This window comes from Pisolithus orientalis (assembly GCF_024613125.1).
Source record: "Pisolithus orientalis strain OTSU chromosome Unknown F5J12scaffold_4, whole genome shotgun sequence".
In the NCBI taxonomy this organism is placed as follows: Eukaryota; Fungi; Basidiomycota; class Agaricomycetes; order Boletales; family Pisolithaceae; genus Pisolithus; species Pisolithus orientalis.
The window spans coordinates 440,230-457,980 of record NW_026260785.1 but is presented as its reverse complement, the minus strand read 5'-3'; the positions used below and the strand labels follow the sequence as shown (position 1 = coordinate 457,980).

The 17,751-nt window shown below is 50.6% G+C and overlaps 8 protein-coding genes across 8 annotated transcripts; 3 read left to right on the top strand and 5 right to left on the bottom strand.

The window, feature by feature from the left end:
• Window positions 1-3,461, top strand: F5J12DRAFT_805077 (Retinoic acid induced 16-like protein-domain-containing protein). The gene is made up of 10 exons (XM_051744522.1): window positions 1-179; window positions 224-344; window positions 393-394; window positions 484-744; window positions 797-896; window positions 930-948; window positions 979-1,305; window positions 1,330-1,380; window positions 1,405-3,141; window positions 3,180-3,461. Exons 1-10 carry the CDS (start codon window positions 62-64, stop codon window positions 3,399-3,401), a joined length of 2,958 nt encoding a protein of 985 aa, XP_051603430.1. The 5' UTR covers window positions 1-61; the 3' UTR covers window positions 3,402-3,461.
• Window positions 3,462-4,552, bottom strand: F5J12DRAFT_919082 (DnaJ-domain-containing protein; the record flags this gene model as incomplete). The annotated part of the gene is made up of 3 exons (XM_051749239.1): window positions 3,462-4,105; window positions 4,167-4,247; window positions 4,276-4,552. 3 exons carry the CDS (start codon window positions 4,550-4,552, stop codon window positions 3,486-3,488), a joined length of 978 nt encoding a protein of 325 aa, XP_051603429.1. The 3' UTR covers window positions 3,462-3,485.
• Window positions 4,553-4,623: 71 nt separating this feature from the next.
• F5J12DRAFT_805064 (uncharacterized protein) lies at window positions 4,624-6,883 on the bottom strand. Its single transcript, XM_051744521.1, is given in 14 exon segments — window positions 4,624-5,046; window positions 5,110-5,205; window positions 5,256-5,334; window positions 5,445-5,447; window positions 5,459-5,504; window positions 5,555-5,673; window positions 5,722-5,798; window positions 5,854-5,897; window positions 5,949-6,156; window positions 6,212-6,282; window positions 6,331-6,368; window positions 6,421-6,557; window positions 6,612-6,620; window positions 6,677-6,883. 12 exon segments carry the CDS (start codon window positions 6,475-6,477, stop codon window positions 4,934-4,936), a joined length of 951 nt encoding a protein of 316 aa, XP_051603428.1. The 5' UTR covers window positions 6,478-6,557; window positions 6,612-6,620; window positions 6,677-6,883; the 3' UTR covers window positions 4,624-4,933.
• On the bottom strand, window positions 6,846-8,988 carry F5J12DRAFT_377223 (uncharacterized protein). The gene is made up of 6 exons (XM_051739111.1): window positions 8,630-8,988; window positions 8,536-8,573; window positions 8,115-8,480; window positions 7,971-8,064; window positions 7,500-7,917; window positions 6,846-7,447 (listed from the first exon to the last, which is right to left on the bottom strand). Exons 1-6 carry the CDS (start codon window positions 8,733-8,735, stop codon window positions 7,099-7,101), a joined length of 1,371 nt encoding a protein of 456 aa, XP_051603427.1. The 5' UTR covers window positions 8,736-8,988; the 3' UTR covers window positions 6,846-7,098.
• Window positions 8,944-10,101, top strand: F5J12DRAFT_714548 (NAD-P-binding protein; the record flags this gene model as incomplete). The annotated part of the gene is made up of 7 exons (XM_051740897.1): window positions 8,944-9,018; window positions 9,077-9,100; window positions 9,161-9,362; window positions 9,431-9,553; window positions 9,604-9,777; window positions 9,839-9,922; window positions 9,971-10,101. The coding sequence occupies 7 exons, from the start codon at window positions 8,944-8,946 to the stop codon at window positions 10,099-10,101; spliced, it is 813 nt and encodes a 270-aa protein (XP_051603426.1).
• Window positions 10,102-10,242: 141 nt separating this feature from the next.
• Window positions 10,243-13,782, bottom strand: F5J12DRAFT_715131 (uncharacterized protein; the record flags this gene model as incomplete). Its single annotated transcript, XM_051740931.1, has 6 exons — window positions 10,243-10,413; window positions 10,465-11,670; window positions 11,727-12,250; window positions 12,302-12,953; window positions 13,016-13,407; window positions 13,470-13,782. The coding sequence occupies 6 exons, from the start codon at window positions 13,780-13,782 to the stop codon at window positions 10,243-10,245; spliced, it is 3,258 nt and encodes a 1,085-aa protein (XP_051603425.1).
• An 803-nt stretch (window positions 13,783-14,585) lies between these two features.
• F5J12DRAFT_377038 (AB-hydrolase YheT) lies at window positions 14,586-16,682 on the top strand. The gene is made up of 8 exons (XM_051739110.1): window positions 14,586-15,075; window positions 15,125-15,193; window positions 15,245-15,277; window positions 15,332-15,414; window positions 15,467-15,568; window positions 15,624-15,829; window positions 15,884-15,912; window positions 15,964-16,682. The coding sequence occupies exons 1-8, from the start codon at window positions 14,900-14,902 to the stop codon at window positions 16,598-16,600; spliced, it is 1,335 nt and encodes a 444-aa protein (XP_051603424.1). The 5' UTR covers window positions 14,586-14,899; the 3' UTR covers window positions 16,601-16,682.
• Window positions 16,670-17,709, bottom strand: F5J12DRAFT_715226 (RWD-domain-containing protein; the record flags this gene model as incomplete). Its single annotated transcript, XM_051740938.1, has 7 exons — window positions 16,670-16,818; window positions 16,873-17,047; window positions 17,100-17,234; window positions 17,287-17,417; window positions 17,471-17,536; window positions 17,590-17,623; window positions 17,674-17,709. 7 exons carry the CDS (start codon window positions 17,707-17,709, stop codon window positions 16,670-16,672), a joined length of 726 nt encoding a protein of 241 aa, XP_051603423.1.
• Between the last annotated feature and the right edge of the window lie 42 nt (window positions 17,710-17,751).

Genomic DNA, 17,751 nt, shown 5'->3' with positions numbered 1-17,751 from the left:
CAGCCTGATTATTGAATGATGGCATTAGCGGGCGATGCTAAGACCGGGCTTACAGTAGAGGATGGACTACTTCTCCAAGTTCCTGCGCAGCACGAGCAATCAGTCCGCTTCGAAGTCCACTCCGGATGACACTTTGGCGTTCAGTCAATCATGGAATGTGATCAAGGTGAGCGGCCTATGTTGGATCCCGTCCCGTTCCATTTACCCAGGGAAGTCCGCAGAGTACACTTGAACACCCCTGACGAACGACAGCTCATGAAGGGCATCAAGTCTACCGACGTTCCGGTACATCTACAATCGATGGTGGATACCCTGGTTTGGGAATCGTCGCGGACCGAGGAGGGGTAGGTTAACGTCCTTCTTGACTAATCCCGCATTTCACGCCCTACAAGTGGTACAGGTCCTTGTCTTGAGTATCTACTGAAGAACGGTACGCGTTATTCATCTGTTAAACCGGTTTGATTTTCTGGATTGAACGAATAGACGTTTTGGGTACGCTTGTCCGGCTCAGTGAGGCAGATCGACCGTCAGGGATACAAGCGGAGGTGCTTCGTGCCGTACAGAATATGGTCATCCTTATGGACGAACAGTTCCTCGTGCACTCTGTCGTGCACAGAGCAGTACTCAGGCTGCTTCGGAATTGCGTCGGCGATGACATCCACGAACAACTAGATGGCCGGCACAAAGTCATGGGCGCTGCGAAGAATGTCGTTCGCAGCCAGCCTTCCGAATACGAACTGGACCGTGAGTAGTGTTCCCCGCCGCCGCGCCGTTTTAGCTGACGCGAGTTCTTTAGTTGTTAACCTGCTCTGCATACTTTGCAGCCGTATCCGTACTCAGAGGGAGCTGCTCATGATTTTTTTCCATGACAAACATTGGTACCAGTCTGAGCCTCTGTTCACCGTTGAAGAAGGCGACGACGACGACAGCACCAGTGAAGATGACTTCGTGTATTCATCTTCACCGACATCGTCGCAGGTGACAATCACATCTGCTCCATTTTCTTCCAACATTCGAAAACCAGAGTACGAGTTCCTCCTGTTCAATTATCTGCTACGCTTTGTCCATCGCGAAGGGCAGATTGGAGATTTTGCCCGCGTTGGGCTCTTGTTCTTGATAGACGTAGCCATGTCACCCGGAGAACCTGCAACTCGTCCAGCAGCAGAGGACAACAAAGCTGGATTTTCCTCCGAGTCTACCCCTGGAGAGGCACCTTCTGACCCGATCGCAGACGCTGCCCTATCACTTGCAGAATATATTGTTGACGGTGACTTCTCTGAAGTCCTTGCTGCCGGCCTAGGTGCAGTATACTCTCTGCTTCCTTCCAAGCTGCAAATACATTCTCCGAAAGGCTCGGATACTAGCCAGGACAGCGGTATGGTTCTCGGTTACACATCCTCAAAGCTAGGAGACGAGGTGGAAGCAGCGCACGATCAAGCAATTGGCTTAGAAGACTCAGACAATCCGGATTTCAAGTGCAGACTGGATCATTTCCTGAAGCTGCTCGAATTCCTCCAGGATGTCGTACGTAGGACTCTTTCCCGCAGCTCCGCCGACGAAGACCTTCATGCGTCTGTTCTCGTTGGCGCATCCATCGCCCAATCCACTCTTGACGGGATTCGTCGCATATTCCTTGAAAATGTGTTGTATCCGTCCATTTTGGAGTGTTCGGATGCCGACGGTAGTGCTGTGGCTGTTATGTCGTATATCGATATCATGATCCGGACTTTAGAGAATGGGCGACTCTCTGATCTTTTAGTCGACTTCCTCATGAGCGAGGACAGTGACATCGATGTCAGTACAGAGGCACCTCTGTCGTTGAAGTCAGCTGCTGTCGTGGACAAGCAAACAAAACTTCAACGACACAAGAGCAGTGCTATGATGCTCTTGGAACTCGAGGCACCAGACTCCAGACGGCCGTCAGAGTACCTCACTTCCGCCGGTCGCTTCACTCTCAGAGATCTTCTATCGCTGAACCTGCGGTCACGGAATTCACCCACGGTGGCTGCCGCAATGCAGCTTCTGCGTACTCTACTGAGCCAATGTTGCCACGTTACGACAAACGGGTTGATGCTTGTCATCCCCGACATAAACGCGACCAGCTATCCCGAACCTCCCACTATACCACCCACCTCGTCTCTTCAGAGTTCAGAAGAAGATAGTGACGAAGAAACTTTCACATATCCTGGGGTAGAGGCTGATCCTAAGCCTACTCGCTTGCTGCCACCGTCTAATTATATCCAGCCGGATACCACGTATACTACTCACCAGCGCGAGGTGGATCTCTACCTCGCACTCGTTACGCGCTTGGATCCGTCGCAGAGCGAGGATACTTTCAGTACCGGATACGACCACTATCTTCGCGATGCCCTTGCTAATGTGCAGTATCATCCATGCTCTTCCGTTGCATTTGACGAAGACCCCTGTGATCGAATGAGGCGGAGACATCACTTAAACGTCAACGACCCCATGGTATCGACCATCCTGGAGTGCCTTCGCAGGTTCCTTGCAAACCCACCTGAGATGAACATATCACTAACGGGGGTATTGGCTGAGTTAGCGGCCTGCCCTGACAGGTCTATCGCCAGATGGCTTACGTGCGCTATGAACGACCTTCCACCCACGAACTCTTGGGACGACTCGCATTTAGACAACATGCGCGATGACCAATCGATCGACTTCGACATCGAGGAGAAACTGGCTACAGATACGAATGTTTTACCTGTGAAAAGGTTAGACGCACACACTCTACCGGTCGTGTATTCTATCTTGCAAGGCTTGGTCAACCAAATGGAACGCTATCGTCAACTGATAGACAATTTCGACAAGTACTTGCTGGAGCGCCGACAGGGCCTTCTCTTCTCGGAGAATCTTACGGATGCATTAACAGTTGTGCTGGAGACCGTGGTTGAACCCGCTCGACCTAGACCCGAACCTTCCGTCAGCCCTCGGCCAGAAACCCCAAAGTCGAAGCCAAGAAGCTCGCTAGTATCTTTCTTCACACCGCGGAAGAATAAAGCGAAGCCACACGATCCTTCTGAGCATCAACCTCCACCCGCTAATGAAAGTAAATCGACAGCGGTGTCGAGCCCTTTCGCATTGCACTACCAAAGCACGACGGATGTCGTTGTCGAGCCGTTCGTAGCGCCCATTCCCCCATCCCTTTGGACTCCTGCAAGTCTTCCGACTGGAACTTCGATGAAGAGGATGTGTTCGGTGGCAGTCACTGGAGTGGGGAGAAGCGCGTTGCGGAAGAGGTGACAGAGCAAGCAAGTACTGCGCAGGTGACACTGTCACACTTGCTGGACAATGTAGTCATTCTAGAGGAGTGCATCAAGGAGTTGGTGGCCATCATCCAAGCGCGGCGTAGTCTTGGTATCGATGCAGTGAGATGTGTGTAAAGGGTTGTGGATACAAACATAGGGTAGTACATTGTAATCATGAGAATCATCAGAAGTTAATCGTTAGTGAATGGGAGCATACAATTACTTTGCTTTTTTCCCCGAGTCCCTCTTTCTCACCTTGGCAGAAGCAGGGGAGGCAGGCTCTTGTCGTCGCTTTTTCGGCGAAGGCACTTCATCTTCCTCATCAGGCTCGCCAGAAGTGGGCGGTTTCCGTTTCTTGCCCTTCCCTCCTTTACTCTTGGAGGGTGCCTCTTCCAGCTCCGCGTACTTGGCTGCTAGGTTATCCAGAAATCCGTTCCGCTTCTTTTGTCTCTGCAAAATGAGAGCCTGAAGGGTCGAGTGGTCTTCCTCATCTGCAGCCGTTCCGTCCGCTCTGTCTTTACCCTTGGACTTCCTCGCTCCAATCTTACCACTGCCATAAAACTCATCCCAAACGCCTAACTCCCTCGCAAGCTCCTCCGCCTCTTTTGCCTCCTTCTCGCCTTGCTTTTTCCTGACGAGTTTAGCCTTCTCGTCTTTGGAAGTGCTGCGCCAAATTGGCAAGTCGGGGAGATCGCCTTGCCGTATAAGGTCTGAGACGATACGGATAAAACGGGGTTCGTCGTCGACGGTGGAGTGAGGTATATGCTTCATGATTTCACCGAGAGAGCCCTCGGTCTCAAGATACGCTGCTTTCAAATCCGCGACCTCCTCAGACGAGCCTGAAGCATACCACGTAAATGTGACCAGGGGAGTAACAGACGAAAGAAAAAGTCGACATGCCTTGGTATTCTTTCTTCATCTCATCTAGTTTGCCGCGCGTCACCCGCTCGAAGAGATCTTCGAAGTATGCTTCCCACCCGCCTGTCTTCGTCCGCCTCTAACCCCAGACTGTCATCAGTGGTTCCAGTCCTATCATATTTCTTCCTCCGCTTCGCGTCGCTCAGGACAGCGTATGCAAATCCGATTTTCTGAAATTGCTTTGACGCGTTCGAGCGGTCATCTTCGCTGGATTTAGCGTGTTTATCTGGATGGTGCAGAAGGGCCAATTTTCTATAAGCCTTTCTGATCTCCTCATTCGTTGCGTCATGCTTGACACCAAGAACATCATAGAGGTCGACATCTTCCTCGCCTGGAAAGAACTGGGATACTGGGTCCTCATGGTCCATCGTAGTGGAGGTGGAAACTTGTTGACACGAGAGGTGCTGCGACGCGTCCCATGTCACTCGTCACAGTTACCGTGACAAGTGACTAGGTCTGAATTTCTTGGCTCTACGCCTTGGTACGAGTTCAGTACTCGGCGCCAACAGTACAAGATGATTATACGAAGGGCTCATATGCAAGTGTAAACCCGATGTATACAATCGGCATACTATAAGTGGCGTCGAAGTAAAAGATTCCAAATACTTCCAGTGATCTGAGAGATTAAATAAACTTCCGTGGCAGTGCATTATACAGGAAAGGAGTCGTCCGCTCGAAGGTATCAGTTCCCCACCACATACTTGAGAATAGTGCGTAACTCCAAACCGCCATCACAGCAGAGGGCTTGATCATTCGATGGAGATCTGCGGCTGAAGTGCAACGCCGCCAGTAGAGTAAGATGAATGCCGCTCTTGGGCTTTCGGAGGAGACCCGTATCGCTGATCGGCACTGATACTGAGATCTGAATAGAAACGACAACAGTGAAGCTCCTCGAAAAACCGCAACTCAACACGGCGAGACTAACCTTGGGTCTTAGAATCGTGCAATCCCTTGTCAAAATCATAAAAGCATTTAATGCCGACGGCGAAGCTGGCCAGAAGTAGCAGGAATGCGAAAATCGCTAAATCCTGTGTCAGCCTTCCCACGCAATAATTTGATCCGCGGACATACTGAACACAGTCAACGTCGCGCGTGTGGAAAGGTATTGCTGGTCAGACGAAGGCTCGTAGAAGCGGACGAGTTTGTACACTGCAAGTTCGGTCTTAGCATGGGAGAGGGCGAGGAAGAGACGTGGCACTTGCCGACTATAATAAGAGAACGGATCGATCGTAGGTGACTTGGTCGCTATGGAAGCAGGGGGAAAACGGCTTACAGTAAGTCATTGCAGCCACCATCAAAACAAGCGAGGCCGACATCAACCTCGAGATCCGGTTAGTTTAGCTTGTACCGGTCATGTTGGAGACACGTACCATTTGATCTCACGCTGAACGGCGTATGCGCATCCGGCAAGGAGAATTACGACAACTGGGATCGCAGCTATCGTGACGCCAAACTCAGCGGAGTTAGCGGTTAGAACGACGATCAGAAGCTAATGAGGCTTCAACAACTGGCATCAGGACAGTAGGGTAATGCTTGCCTGCATAGTCACTCCGACAAAGCAGAAGAAGTCGAACTTCAGAAGGCAGATAAAAATTTGATAGAATTGGTACATTGCTGTCGGATTGGTCTCGATTAAAAGGGACGACAAAAATGTGCAAAAAAAACCAACACTTTAGCTTCGGGTTCGCACCCACGACGTGGAATATCACCCATCTGAAATGAGGTCGTTAGAATAAGTATGACTTACAAGGAGTAGAGTCTTGCCCAAATTCCTCGTAGAGTGCTTTGATCCAATACATTATCAGGATCCACGAAGCGCCAATTACGCAGGGTGCAACTACTAGATATGGCATCACCTTGTCCCATAAGAAATTGGGGTTATTTTCGCATTGCGATATATAACAGGGCACTATAGCAATCTTTGTCTCGTGCACCTGTAATGCAGAGAAGACTAGGAGAGCACCGTGGAATACTGCAACCTGAGATAAGCCGCTAGTCCGAAGTCTTGAAACCAAGGAAAAGCCCACCGACGATGCCGAGTAGTTGGATGACATTTCTTAATCTCAGTGCGTCATAGGCCAGGGCGAGCTCAAATAACCTGCAAAGAGTGAACGGGAGGCAACATGAGCGAAGAAGCGTTACATACTCGGCGAGAATGAACAGTGCCAGATAACAGGGCAAGGTCTATAAAAATTCTAGCCATCCGAACGTATCTGCGATGTTGGGAAGTACGCACCTTATAACTGGCTGTGTCCAAAGTATCCCCAAGGTAGGCATGCACCTGCAAAGTCATCTAGACGCCAGTCCCTCGACAGACTCGCAAACTCACGACACCGAAAGTTAATGCAACCATTGCAATGACGACAACAGCTTCTGCGAAAATATGAGTGCTTCCATCCTGATACAGCAGCTTATGGTATAACGTACGGAGTAGAACTAGTTGGAAATGTCCATCAGACTACTGATTACCAAGTAAAATTTTGTAGACATACTGGTAATCATGAAGGCCCGCTGAGCTCTTGTCCCGAGCAACGGTTCGAACCGCCATCCTGGAGAAAGAGAACCAACCTGGAGGTTGGTAAGGTGAGGGAGTGCAAGTCTTACGCCGCTGGACGTATGAATTTAAGTCACTCGGTACGCAGTCACGGTATACAGCTGCAGTGGCTGTGCCCCTCATTTCCTGTACTCTGCGGTGCAATCAACGTGCAATAAACTAATAACACAGATTCGGTCAAAGGTATGAGCTCATCCATTGCACTAACATGGATGCAATAGATCTCCTTGACTGCCAATAGCTTCCACACAGAAGCTCCCGCATCGTGGTGAGGCAAACAATCGTTTCGCGATGTTCTACCTTGCAAGCGCTAACAACGGCACTGACAGGAATGTCACACAAAGGCTGGAGATGAAAACGTCAAAATGCATCACCCCTGTAAACGCTTTCTTTGACAGCTCGAGCCACGAACAGCTCTTCTGCCCACAAAGACCGTATGTACTGCCGCTCGAGTGATTGCCCGATATTCATCTCGAGCACCCGCTGTGCTCTGCCAATAACTTCGTCGCATATGTGGAGGATGGAGTCCCTGCATGATTGCTCGTTATCATCCGATACAAGCTCTCGCCTGCCTGCGATGACGTCTCGCCACAGCTCTATGTCACTGTCGATCTCGATTGCTGTGCCCATCAAATGGTGCAAACGCAATGCTGCGATCAACGGCCAGGATACCTGGGCGGAATCTGGTGTTGAGAAAAGAACACAGTCACTGATAATAATAGTAGGGTCAGTTAATGCCAGGAACTTCGGCCAGGTCCTACCCCCAGTGCCCTTCACTGACAAGCAGGTCCTTGATAGCACGACTCCGACTTTGATCCCTGTAAATGCTTTCTTCCACGACATCCTGTACGTCTACTTCACCGCAGGCTGGTGTTGCAACGTCACGAGGGCCATTCACAAAGCCATACTCCGCGAAAAGCGTCTTGTTAGAATGACAACCATAGGTTAACATGATTTCATCGTCATCCTGGATTTTTGCGTGATCACATGCAAAAAAGCGAAGCCCTTCGCCTATGGAGGGGACCGGAGCAGAATTCCAGATATCCGCATTTGTTGGACCAGGGCGCATGTTCGACGTACAAGAGCTGTGGTTGGCGAAATCGAGGATTGGACACAGTGTGAAGTTGTCAGGGTTCGATTTCGAAGAATTGAGGCGATAATATATGCATCGGGTGTTGACTGTTAGGAAGATCCACTACTGTACCTGAGGAGGACATGCAATGGAGTCCTACCATTTAGCCACGCCCATAGAAAATCCATGACAGCCCTAACGTCATCGACACCAGCCGGTGGCCCCCTTAATTTTGTAGACATGAGAGGTTGTATCTGGCAAGATCAGTACAAAAAGTAGGGCTAGCTTATGTCAACTACTGTACCATAACAGAATGTACTTTGGACCAGTCGGTCGTAAATCGATGATGAAGACAGTCCAATGTGGATGAAACACTCGGTGGAAGCCAGCGTAGTAGATGGTCGTCTTGGCAAGCGGTGCCCTGGTGTTTGGACTGGACCATCCACGTCAGAGGGTGACTACCAAACTCTCTGGGAAGGGTTGAAATGTACGGCCCAAACAACGGGTCCTCGCTGTCTTCGTTATCTCCCTTAGGACGCCATAAGAATAGATGCATAGAAACGAGTTGGATGCCAGTGAGCGCCTGAACGGCCTTTGGTGGGTAGTGTGGCCTGAGGGTCGTTACATTGATCATGGCCTTGGCTGGGATAGAGAAAAGGAGGCTGCCAGGCTGGATGACGTCGCCTGAGCCAACCTGCAACATAGGTTTCCTGACGATCACGTACAGGATAGGATCTTCGAGCAAATAAGCCGTATCCAGATGCTGTACATGTTGACGAGTCGGTGGGCAGCAAGATATTGATTGTGAAAGTACTCAACACTGTGTCTTTCTGCACTCGACAGCGAGGTCTGTCGTCTCCGCGCCCTGTTTCTTGAGCCAAACCATCAAGTTATCCCATCGGTCGCCTGGCGCGTTCTCGCACATCTTCAAGACTGCTTCAAATCAAGCAGCAGCCCTCACAGCGGTACCTGAGGCCTTTCTGTGTGAAAAGGTTCCGGATGTTCTCATTGACACGATGATGATGATGACGGCCGGCATGTCTATACATATACTGAGGTCGGTCCGTTATCAATCCCATCATCTCTCACCGCTTCGTCCTTTCAGCCAATCTTGCGTCCCTCGCCGCAACTTCATGTCTGTATTCAACTCTTCTCGTCTTCTCGGGAAAACCGTCTTGGTCACTGGGGCAAGCTCCGGTATCGGTGCGGTGAGATCTGTTAATTAGAAGTGCCAGACCGTCCTAGCTGATAAGTCAACGTCGAAAGGCAACAGCAGTGCTATTTGCAAAAGTGCGCCCGGGAATGACCCCAAGAGTCACGGTTGTCTGGTACTGATGGATAGTTACTTAGGGGGGTTCGAATGTGATCGTTACTGCTCGGCGGGCGGATGCTCTGCAGAAGGTAGTTGAGAGGTGTGTCGCTGCACACAGGGAAGCAGGTGCTCAGTGCGGCGGCAAATTTGTTGCCATCCCCTTCGATGTCTCCGACAAGAACCAAGTTGCTTCCTTTCCCGACAAAATCCCTGCAGAGCTCCGGCGCATTGACATCCTCGGTGAGCCTTAACAACATCATAAGCATAAATTTCGTAATGTCTCCATTTCGGATACCCCCTTTGCACAGTAAACAACGCAGGATACGTCGTAGGCGTCGACCGTGTAGGAGATATCTCACTGGAGAACATGGAGGGAATGTTCGCCACCAACGTATTTGGCCTGATTGCTTTGACCCAGCTTTTCGTCAAAGGTCACCGTCTATAGCGCTTAGAAAGCTTGCATTCGCTCATTTCCCTCCAGATTTCAGAGAAAGGGGCACCGGTCACATAATCAATATCGGTTCGATTGCAGGGAAGGAACCCTATGCTGGTGGTAGCATTTACTGCGCAACAAAGTACGCGTTGCACGCGTTCACAGCAGCGTTGATGAGAGAAGTTGTCGATACCCCTATCAGGGTAACGGAGATTCAGCCAGGTATGCTGCAACCACTTGTGAATGGCCGATGGTCGTCTGGACTGACTTTATCGCTCGATAGGTATGGTCGAGACAGAATTCTCCATCATCAGATACAGGGGCGACAAAACAGCAGCAGATAAGGTGTATGATGGTCTACAACCTTGTAGGTGACTCCTACGTGAAGGTTGCTGGTAGCTAATACGGATACCAGTGGTTGCTGAGGATATCGCTGAAGAAATCGTCTGGGCAGCATCACGTCCACCGCACGTGAACATCGCAGAACTATTTGTTCTCCCCGTTAACCAGGCCTCTGCTACTATTACTTACCGGTCCCAAGCTTGAACGGGCAAAGCCCTATCGAGGCGGCTCTCCAAGATAAACCGTGTCTATATTAACAACAGTAATGCCATCAAGGAGAGATTTGAGGGTAATAAAGATACAGCAATGCAACAATAACAACATGCAGAACAAATGTGAGGTAAATCAGCCCTTCGGTTTCTTGTTCTTCGATCTAGTCGTCCTCATGGGGACAGGTTCCGCTTCGACATCGTTGTCGTACATAAACTTTTTGATAACAACATGGTCTTGAACGAGTTGGAGAGGCGGACGGCTATCAATGTCCATGATGTTCCCCAGTGTATCTAGGCGAAGGTTCTGCGATTGATTGAGACCAGCAGAGTCCTTCAGAGAAAAAAAAATACATACCTTAGAAGATGGTGCTAAACAACCCTTTGCGTGGGGGTCATGCTGCTGAAACCGTGGCATTGGGTGAACGTCCTCAATATATACTGTCGTGGCCAGTCCGCGACACCACTTGACTTGTTTCGTCGGCCTTGCCTGCTCGCCCTTATCTCCCTCCCCAAACTGTGGTCTCTTGATAGGTGACAATCTCTCGGGCGTCCCATAATCTTCCTCATCTCCTGGAGCTCTAAAGCGCCTGGTAGGCGTCAAGTCCACATTTTCGTCGTGCCCGTGACCGTCGAGGGTGTGGGTGGTGTGTTCACTCAGTCCCTCCATGTCGTTACCTTCTTCACTCCTTCGCGCCCTCCTCTGAGCTCGTTCCTTTCTCTGCCGGTCTTGTTCCTCTTTTTCTTTCTGGAGAATGGTCCGTATCTTGACCGCTGGACTCTCTGGACGAAGGCCATCCTTCCTGATCACTTCCGTTGCAAAAATGGCTACAGTTTGCTGATTCTTCACTGTATTCGACGACGTGAGTGTTCTCAATGCTGTCGCACTCATACCCATAAAGCCACTTTCTTCTCCTCGGATTGGCGGTCGGCGACCAGCCTGACTAGACCGGGAGGTGTTGCTGAATACGCCATCATCGTTCGAAGTAGCTTGGCGTGTGCGAGATGATCTCTTCAAGTCTGACTTCCTCTTGCTTGGTTGCGAGTCGAGGTCATTTTCCTTGAGAGCAACGGCAGAAGCCTGAGGCAACAGAGACTTTGGATCGCGATCTCCTGGGTTTGTCAATGCTGTGATGGAAAGAGGAGGCCGCGATTGCTGCGCTTCTGAAGGCAACCGAGGAGCGTTCGAATCAGGTAACGTTTTCTCTCCGCTTTCAACGCTCGCTTTCGTAGGTGGGTAGTGTGCTGCGAGCATACCATCGACAACTTTGCGAAACAAGATCGGTGTGTTAGGTTTCTGGGGACTTGGTGCCTGTGCACTAAGCTCCGGGAATGAATTTGGAGGCTTCACAGCATGCTTGCCACCGAATGTCCCGGGCGTTACCTGACGAGCACTAGCTGAACGGAAGCTAGGTTCGGATGCCCCCGCTTCCAGAACACGCTTTCTCTTTAAAGTTTTGGCTGCTGAGCTAACGGACGAGGAGAGCCTATTGACGTTCTGATCGGTTGGGTCATGAGCACTGCCGTGTCCACCTTCACCGCAGGGGCGCGTGGGAGGAATCGGCTTCTGGGTAAACAAGCTTAGTAACTCGGAGTAGGGTTATGTTTGGGAATACTCACAGAATTTAGTTCTAGTTTAGAGATAGAAATAGTGTTTGGGCGGTTAGCACTCGTCTGCGGTCGAGCGTAAGGTTTGGCATTCATCCTGGGAATACGGCTGCCCACAGAACATTGTCTGAGGAGAGACTTATCAGGACTGACAGGGAGCATCCTCCTAGTGGCGTCTGGCACGGTGGTTTCCTCTGTCTCATTCTCCTCTGGAATGGAATACGTCGAACCAGCTTCCGCCTTCTCCACCGGTACAAGGGGGAAGGGTAATGTGGGGGTAGCTCTTGGTGTTGTAAGGTGCGGAAACGTCGGTTCTTTACGAGTTCTCGTTGGCGCTGGGGAAGGTTCAACAGAGCGGCTTCGAACAGACGAATGAATGGACGGTTGTGGCTCCACAGATGCACTACGCGTCCGTAGAATTGTGGGCATAGGGGGCAGAGTTATCCTAGTGGTCGGGCGACTTGGAGACTCTGGACACCCTGCGACAAGCACTCGTTTTGCGGGACTGTGTGACAGGTTATCGGGACGTGAGAAGACTAGGCCACTTGTATTGGAGAAGTGTCGCGATTGACTCTCCAGCAGAGCACGGCGAGCTGTCTTCTGTAAGGAAGGAGTGGCATCGACAAGCGCATCGTGTATGGGCACCCTCCTTGCAGGAGTCCGGTGGACACTATCATGAAAGTGTCTAGCCTTGAGAGAAGTGTCGTGAGCAACAGTCGACCGCGCAGCAACAGGAGATGTAGTGAGGGTTGGCTGGAGCGTGGATGGGTTAGAAGATATTGGTTCCTGGTCCTGCTCGGGTACCGGTGGGACCTGTCGTTCCCGGGAGGATGGTAGAAGTTGTGTTAGTAGACCCTCGGACTGGGGAGACAAGGATCCTAATCTATCTTGGCACAACTTGTCATGGTTCCTGGCCACGACGAGCTTCCGCTTGCCCCTGCTCCTGGCGTTTGTTGCAACTACTTCGTCCTCGTCGGCAAAGCCTTCACGCAATGAGTCCAAGGCTTCCATTATTCCAGCATCACCTGCAACCGGTAATGATGGCGGTCCGAAATTCGAAGACTGTGAAGCGCAAGCTCTAACCGTACCACCCTCAGAGTCCTTCTGCTGTCCAGATACCCCAGGAAACTCTTCTGTGATATATGATACTTCTTGTGCCGAAGACCGTGTCAGTGAAGAACCCTGTGTGCTACATTCAGCTTGCGCAGTTCGTATATCTATAGTGCTTGCTGAGTGTGGCTTAGTTACGCCATCAGCACATTCTGACCAAGACGTAAGTTCAGGTGAGATAAACAGAAAACCGAGAATGGCGGTTGGGCTGTTGCAATTGGGACAGACGGAACATACACACCTAACACAATATTCTGTAGAGTAGATTCGGAACAAGATTTAAATGAAGTTAGGTCCGGTTGCAGAGCAGCGGAGACACCAGGGGCTGGTATTGTCTTGCTTTCAAGAACCAACGGAGAAGGTCGGAAGGGTGACGGAAGCATCATGGGCTCCGCTAGCTGATTCAATCTCTCTAGTAGGTTGACAGCACGGAATGGACTCGGAGGTGCGGACGCGTCGAGTAAAGGAAATTGTCTGCCTTTCCCTGGTGTGTACTCGACATCAGTATGCATGCGTCGCTGAGGAGGGGGTGAAGGATTGTCAAATGCACGCATTATCCTGCCGGCGAGCACAGAGGAGGGCTCTAAGACCAAAGAAAGTTGTCAAGAGGAAAGGGAAGGGAAGGTTTGGAATCGCATCGCTCACCATCTTGAAAGAACGGGTCCTCATGATGGCCACTTGGGTTATTCTCGATGTCATCTCCCGCATTTGCATCTGGCGATTGCAAGCGGGGCGACGCGGCGCGGGAGAGCCTCGGCGAACGACGCAACGGGGCGACAAACGCGTCAAACTTGTATGCTCTCTGTTGAGCAGTACTCTGTGCAATGAGCTTCTTCTCTGGAGAGAGTATAGGGCCGAAGTAGACTCTTGCTGTCGAAGAGTTCACCTCATCGGTGTCTGAAGTTTCGCTGGCTTTGTCCGCCAGCGAACAGTCCGTGGACGAAGTCGAAGGATCCATTAGTCTCGCAATGTACAGATTGAAAAACCAGGGGATATTCTGTGCCCATGTAAGGTCTGCACGAAGCGGCAGACTCTGGTGCGGGGGTTGTCACGATCGAGGAGGAAAACAAAGTTGGAACGCGCATAGCTGACACGTGACGTACGCAGTCCGAGATTCCTCAACATAAGAAATATCTGTGAACGTGGAATGTGCAACCAACTGCGAACGTTGACTGAGATAGACTTTGGGGTGGCTCCGTTGAATTGGAACTTCAAAACTTTCCCTCTGTAAGACCAACTGAAGGTGGCAGGACCGACGGTCTCTTCCTCAATACCTTGCGCAGTACGTACATTGATTAGCTGGGCTCTGGCAGGTAAGCCAGGGTGCCTTCACAGCCTTCTGACTGTTGGATAGCTGTAGGTAAGGAACAACCAAACTGCAGCATCGGGTGTTCACACCGTCCGCCGTTGTTTCCGGAAGCACAGCAAACATCAAATCCCCCACAATCAGCGGCAACCCGGACGAGACATGATCCATGAGTAGGCTGACATTGGGATACGCAGACCACACTACGGAGTATCATGTTGCTGGAACCTCCTAATAGCCCGGAAATCATCATGCAATGCAATGCAGGCAAGTTTTCTTGGTTATCAACCTGATGTCAAGGAGTGGACCCGACACGTTCGGAGTCGATTGAGTGCACAGTCCGCACATCAGCTCAGACAGGATAGCTTGATATTCCCTGTTGTAGTCTTGTACAGCCTTACGGCACTAGTGGGTTCGTGGACGGTCGTACATAATCTATCGGAGAGTTTCAGAGCCATCAATGATCAATCCCTTTCGTCGTCAGGATGCGGGATTGATCCAACACCACTCTTGTGCGCGCCGTGTTGACCGCATCACAGTGAGACCAGTGATGAGTTTAATTCTTCGACTGGCAACCCTTTAATAAGCAGCCCTCAGGCCATTCATCGTTATACCCAAACCCCCCACAACCAGCGATCGGTGCTTAGTGGCTTTTCTCAGACAGGGTCGAGGAAGGCATACGTCTTGAAGAACACCCAAGTCATCACTGGTCCTTGTTACCCGTCCCTCCCACATATCACTGCGGCAACCAAGTCGCCTCACTCGAACGATGAATTTCCTTTTCCCTTGGACTTCAGAACGGAAAACAGAAGTCCGTCATCCTCCGACGTCGGCTGTCGTGACTATCCAGGATCATAGCACGAGGCGTGTCTCTCTTCGGGAGCTTGTAGAGGAGAAGTGCCCTAGCTTACATGCCCCGTTCCACCCAGCTTGGTGGCTTCCCAAGTGAGCAAAAACGCATCTTGTAACCCGAAGTGAGCTAAGCACAGCGCAGTGGTCACTTGCAAACCCTGTATTGCGTGCTGGGAGATTTCTCTCAGAGAGACAAGATCGTTTACAAAAGGTTGTTTTCAATCGGTCTTCCCTTAAGAGGGTTTCTGAACCATCCCTTCAGGACCATGTTACGTTTGAAGGACGGTGGAACTTTGTCAGTCATTGTACTCATGATCTTTGGCCCATATCATTAAGCATCTGTTCTCAGGGGATTGGACTTCACTCCTGTAGATGATACCAACTTACGACCCGATGCCCCCATCGTCGTCGTGTTGCACGGCCTCACTGGTGGTGCGTTAGTGCAACAGGGTCTCCGTTACATGCTGATCCACACACACTCAAGGTTCATACGAATCCTACGTGAGGGCCATCCTTTCCCCTGTTTGTCTACCACCTTCGGAAGGGGGCCTTGGATACCGTGCGGTAGTCGTTAATTTCCGCGGTTGTGAGTTCCGTTTCGGCTTACGTATGTAAAACGTACTGACAGTTTGCGCGTGCAGGTGCAGGCGTCCCTATCACTAGCCCTCAATTCTACTCAGCGGGCCACACGGATGACTTCAGACAGGCAATATTCTACATATCCACTCTTTTTCCGGACGCGCCTTTACTCGGGATCGGTTTCTCCCTGGGGGCGAATGTCCTGACAAGATACGTTGCCGAAGAAGGTCAGCATTGTCGACTGAGATCAGCCTGCGTTCTGGGATGTGTGAGTCTGCAGCCACGTCCATCTCCTCTGCATTCCTAATTGGATGTTGTCCAGCCCTGGAACTTAGCCGCAAATAATAAATGGTTATTTATCTCCCAACTTCTCGTATCTTTACCTGCTTACATTCTTTCTAGGCTCGACTCCACCTACATTGGTAATATATACTCTAAGGGAATGGGTCAGAATTTGGTTAATCTGCTCAAGAGCCACCTCAACTCGCTCTCGCAAACTCCTGAACACGATGTATCAAAGGCGGCAATGACCGCAGTTGCTCTGAACAAGCCAACTATCGGGGAATTTGACAACACGTTCACTAAAGTAGGCGGTGGCTCCTCGCCACCGTGGCCGTTCGCATCCGGTGCCGACTATTATGAATATGCATCTAGTCATAAAGTGCTTGACGACGTGCGGATCCCCTTGCTTTCTATTAACGCAGCAGACGATCCAGTCGTACAAGAGGTACCCATGGATGCCAAGGGAAATGAGTGGATAATTATGGCATTGACCTCTCATGGGGGACACCTTGGGTGGTTCGAGCCGGACGACGACTGGGGTCAAGTTAGAAGGTGGATCAGACGACCTGTTCTGGAATGGTTCCACGCCACAGCGGAGGTTCTGCAGAGAGAGACACCGCAACACCTAGATATCCGAGAAGTTGACGGTTATCTCACTGAGGTCGGTAGAGAAAATTTGGGCTGCAGGGTACTTCATGATAAAGAGCAAATCATCCGGGGCACAGAAGGCCAAGCAGGCATCTTGGCAGGTCTATGACACTTAGTTGTACTACGTCATTAGAGATATATTAGAGTCGGGTTTACTGATTTTTGGGGTGGAGCCAGTCTACTCGCTGTCACTGAAGTGGATATGATCTTCTTCCTCATCGATCTTCGTCCGATCGTATTGGCTGACATCGACACTAACTGTGCCCTCTTCCATGAGGCTGTCGTCCTCATGCGCAAGATTCCGATTACGTTCAAATAGCTGCCGTCCTGTAATGAATAGTGATGAGCAGTTTGCTAAGATGAGCAAAGGCAGCGGCAAACCAGTGAGTCTGGTCCCTATTCTTTTGTATTCTTCTCTTTCCTTCGGCGTAAGAGCCCGCAACTTCTCTTCTTCATCTTTCGCCTTTTTCATTGCCACATCTTTATCGAATTTCATCTTCCACGTTTTGAAGGACTCGACGGTGACGAGAGTCCCTCGTGTTCGTGCTTCCTCAGCCTTGCCGATTGCTAAACTAAAATGGCAGTGTCATGCTGCGTCTCTGACGCACCTCAAGTGCCAAGCGTTCCTTTTCACGTTCTTCAGCTATACGAAGACTTATTCTTGCTTCAGCCAGGGTGGATAGATGTTCCTTAAGGTAAGAAACGAGAGTAAAAGTCATTGCCATGCCCAAGCTTTCTTCGCCCTGTACTTGCTATCGATGCCCATAGTGCGTGTCCCAGACTAGAGTCACTCACAATTGTCGTCATGCCTTGTAGGAGAGCCTCCTTCTCTGATTCGTTGATGTCCCCCTCCACCGCTTCCAGGGCGAGGGTGGGCAGCGCTTCGGGGTAGTCATCGGAGTATTTGACTGACAACTTAAGCCTGACTAACTTCGGCGGTCGAGAAACGCTTTATGAACGGGAAGGAAACTGTGCTCACAAGACTCCATGCCTTCAACAGGGTAATCTGGCTCAACATCTATCTCGATCTCCCTGTCCGATATGACTTTGCATAAGCCCTCAGTTAAGGGTTGAGATATCTTGGTGCCAAAGACGAACCCGATAATTCTGTCGGGTATATTGATTCAAGCACCTGAACATGTCGTGAGCTGCCTTGGATCTCGGTGTGAAACACATTTCAACCTCAAACTCCTCAGCCAACACCGATGCCGCAGACATTTTGCGTGGCAGAGTGAAGCAAACGGACCATCCGAAGTCCGA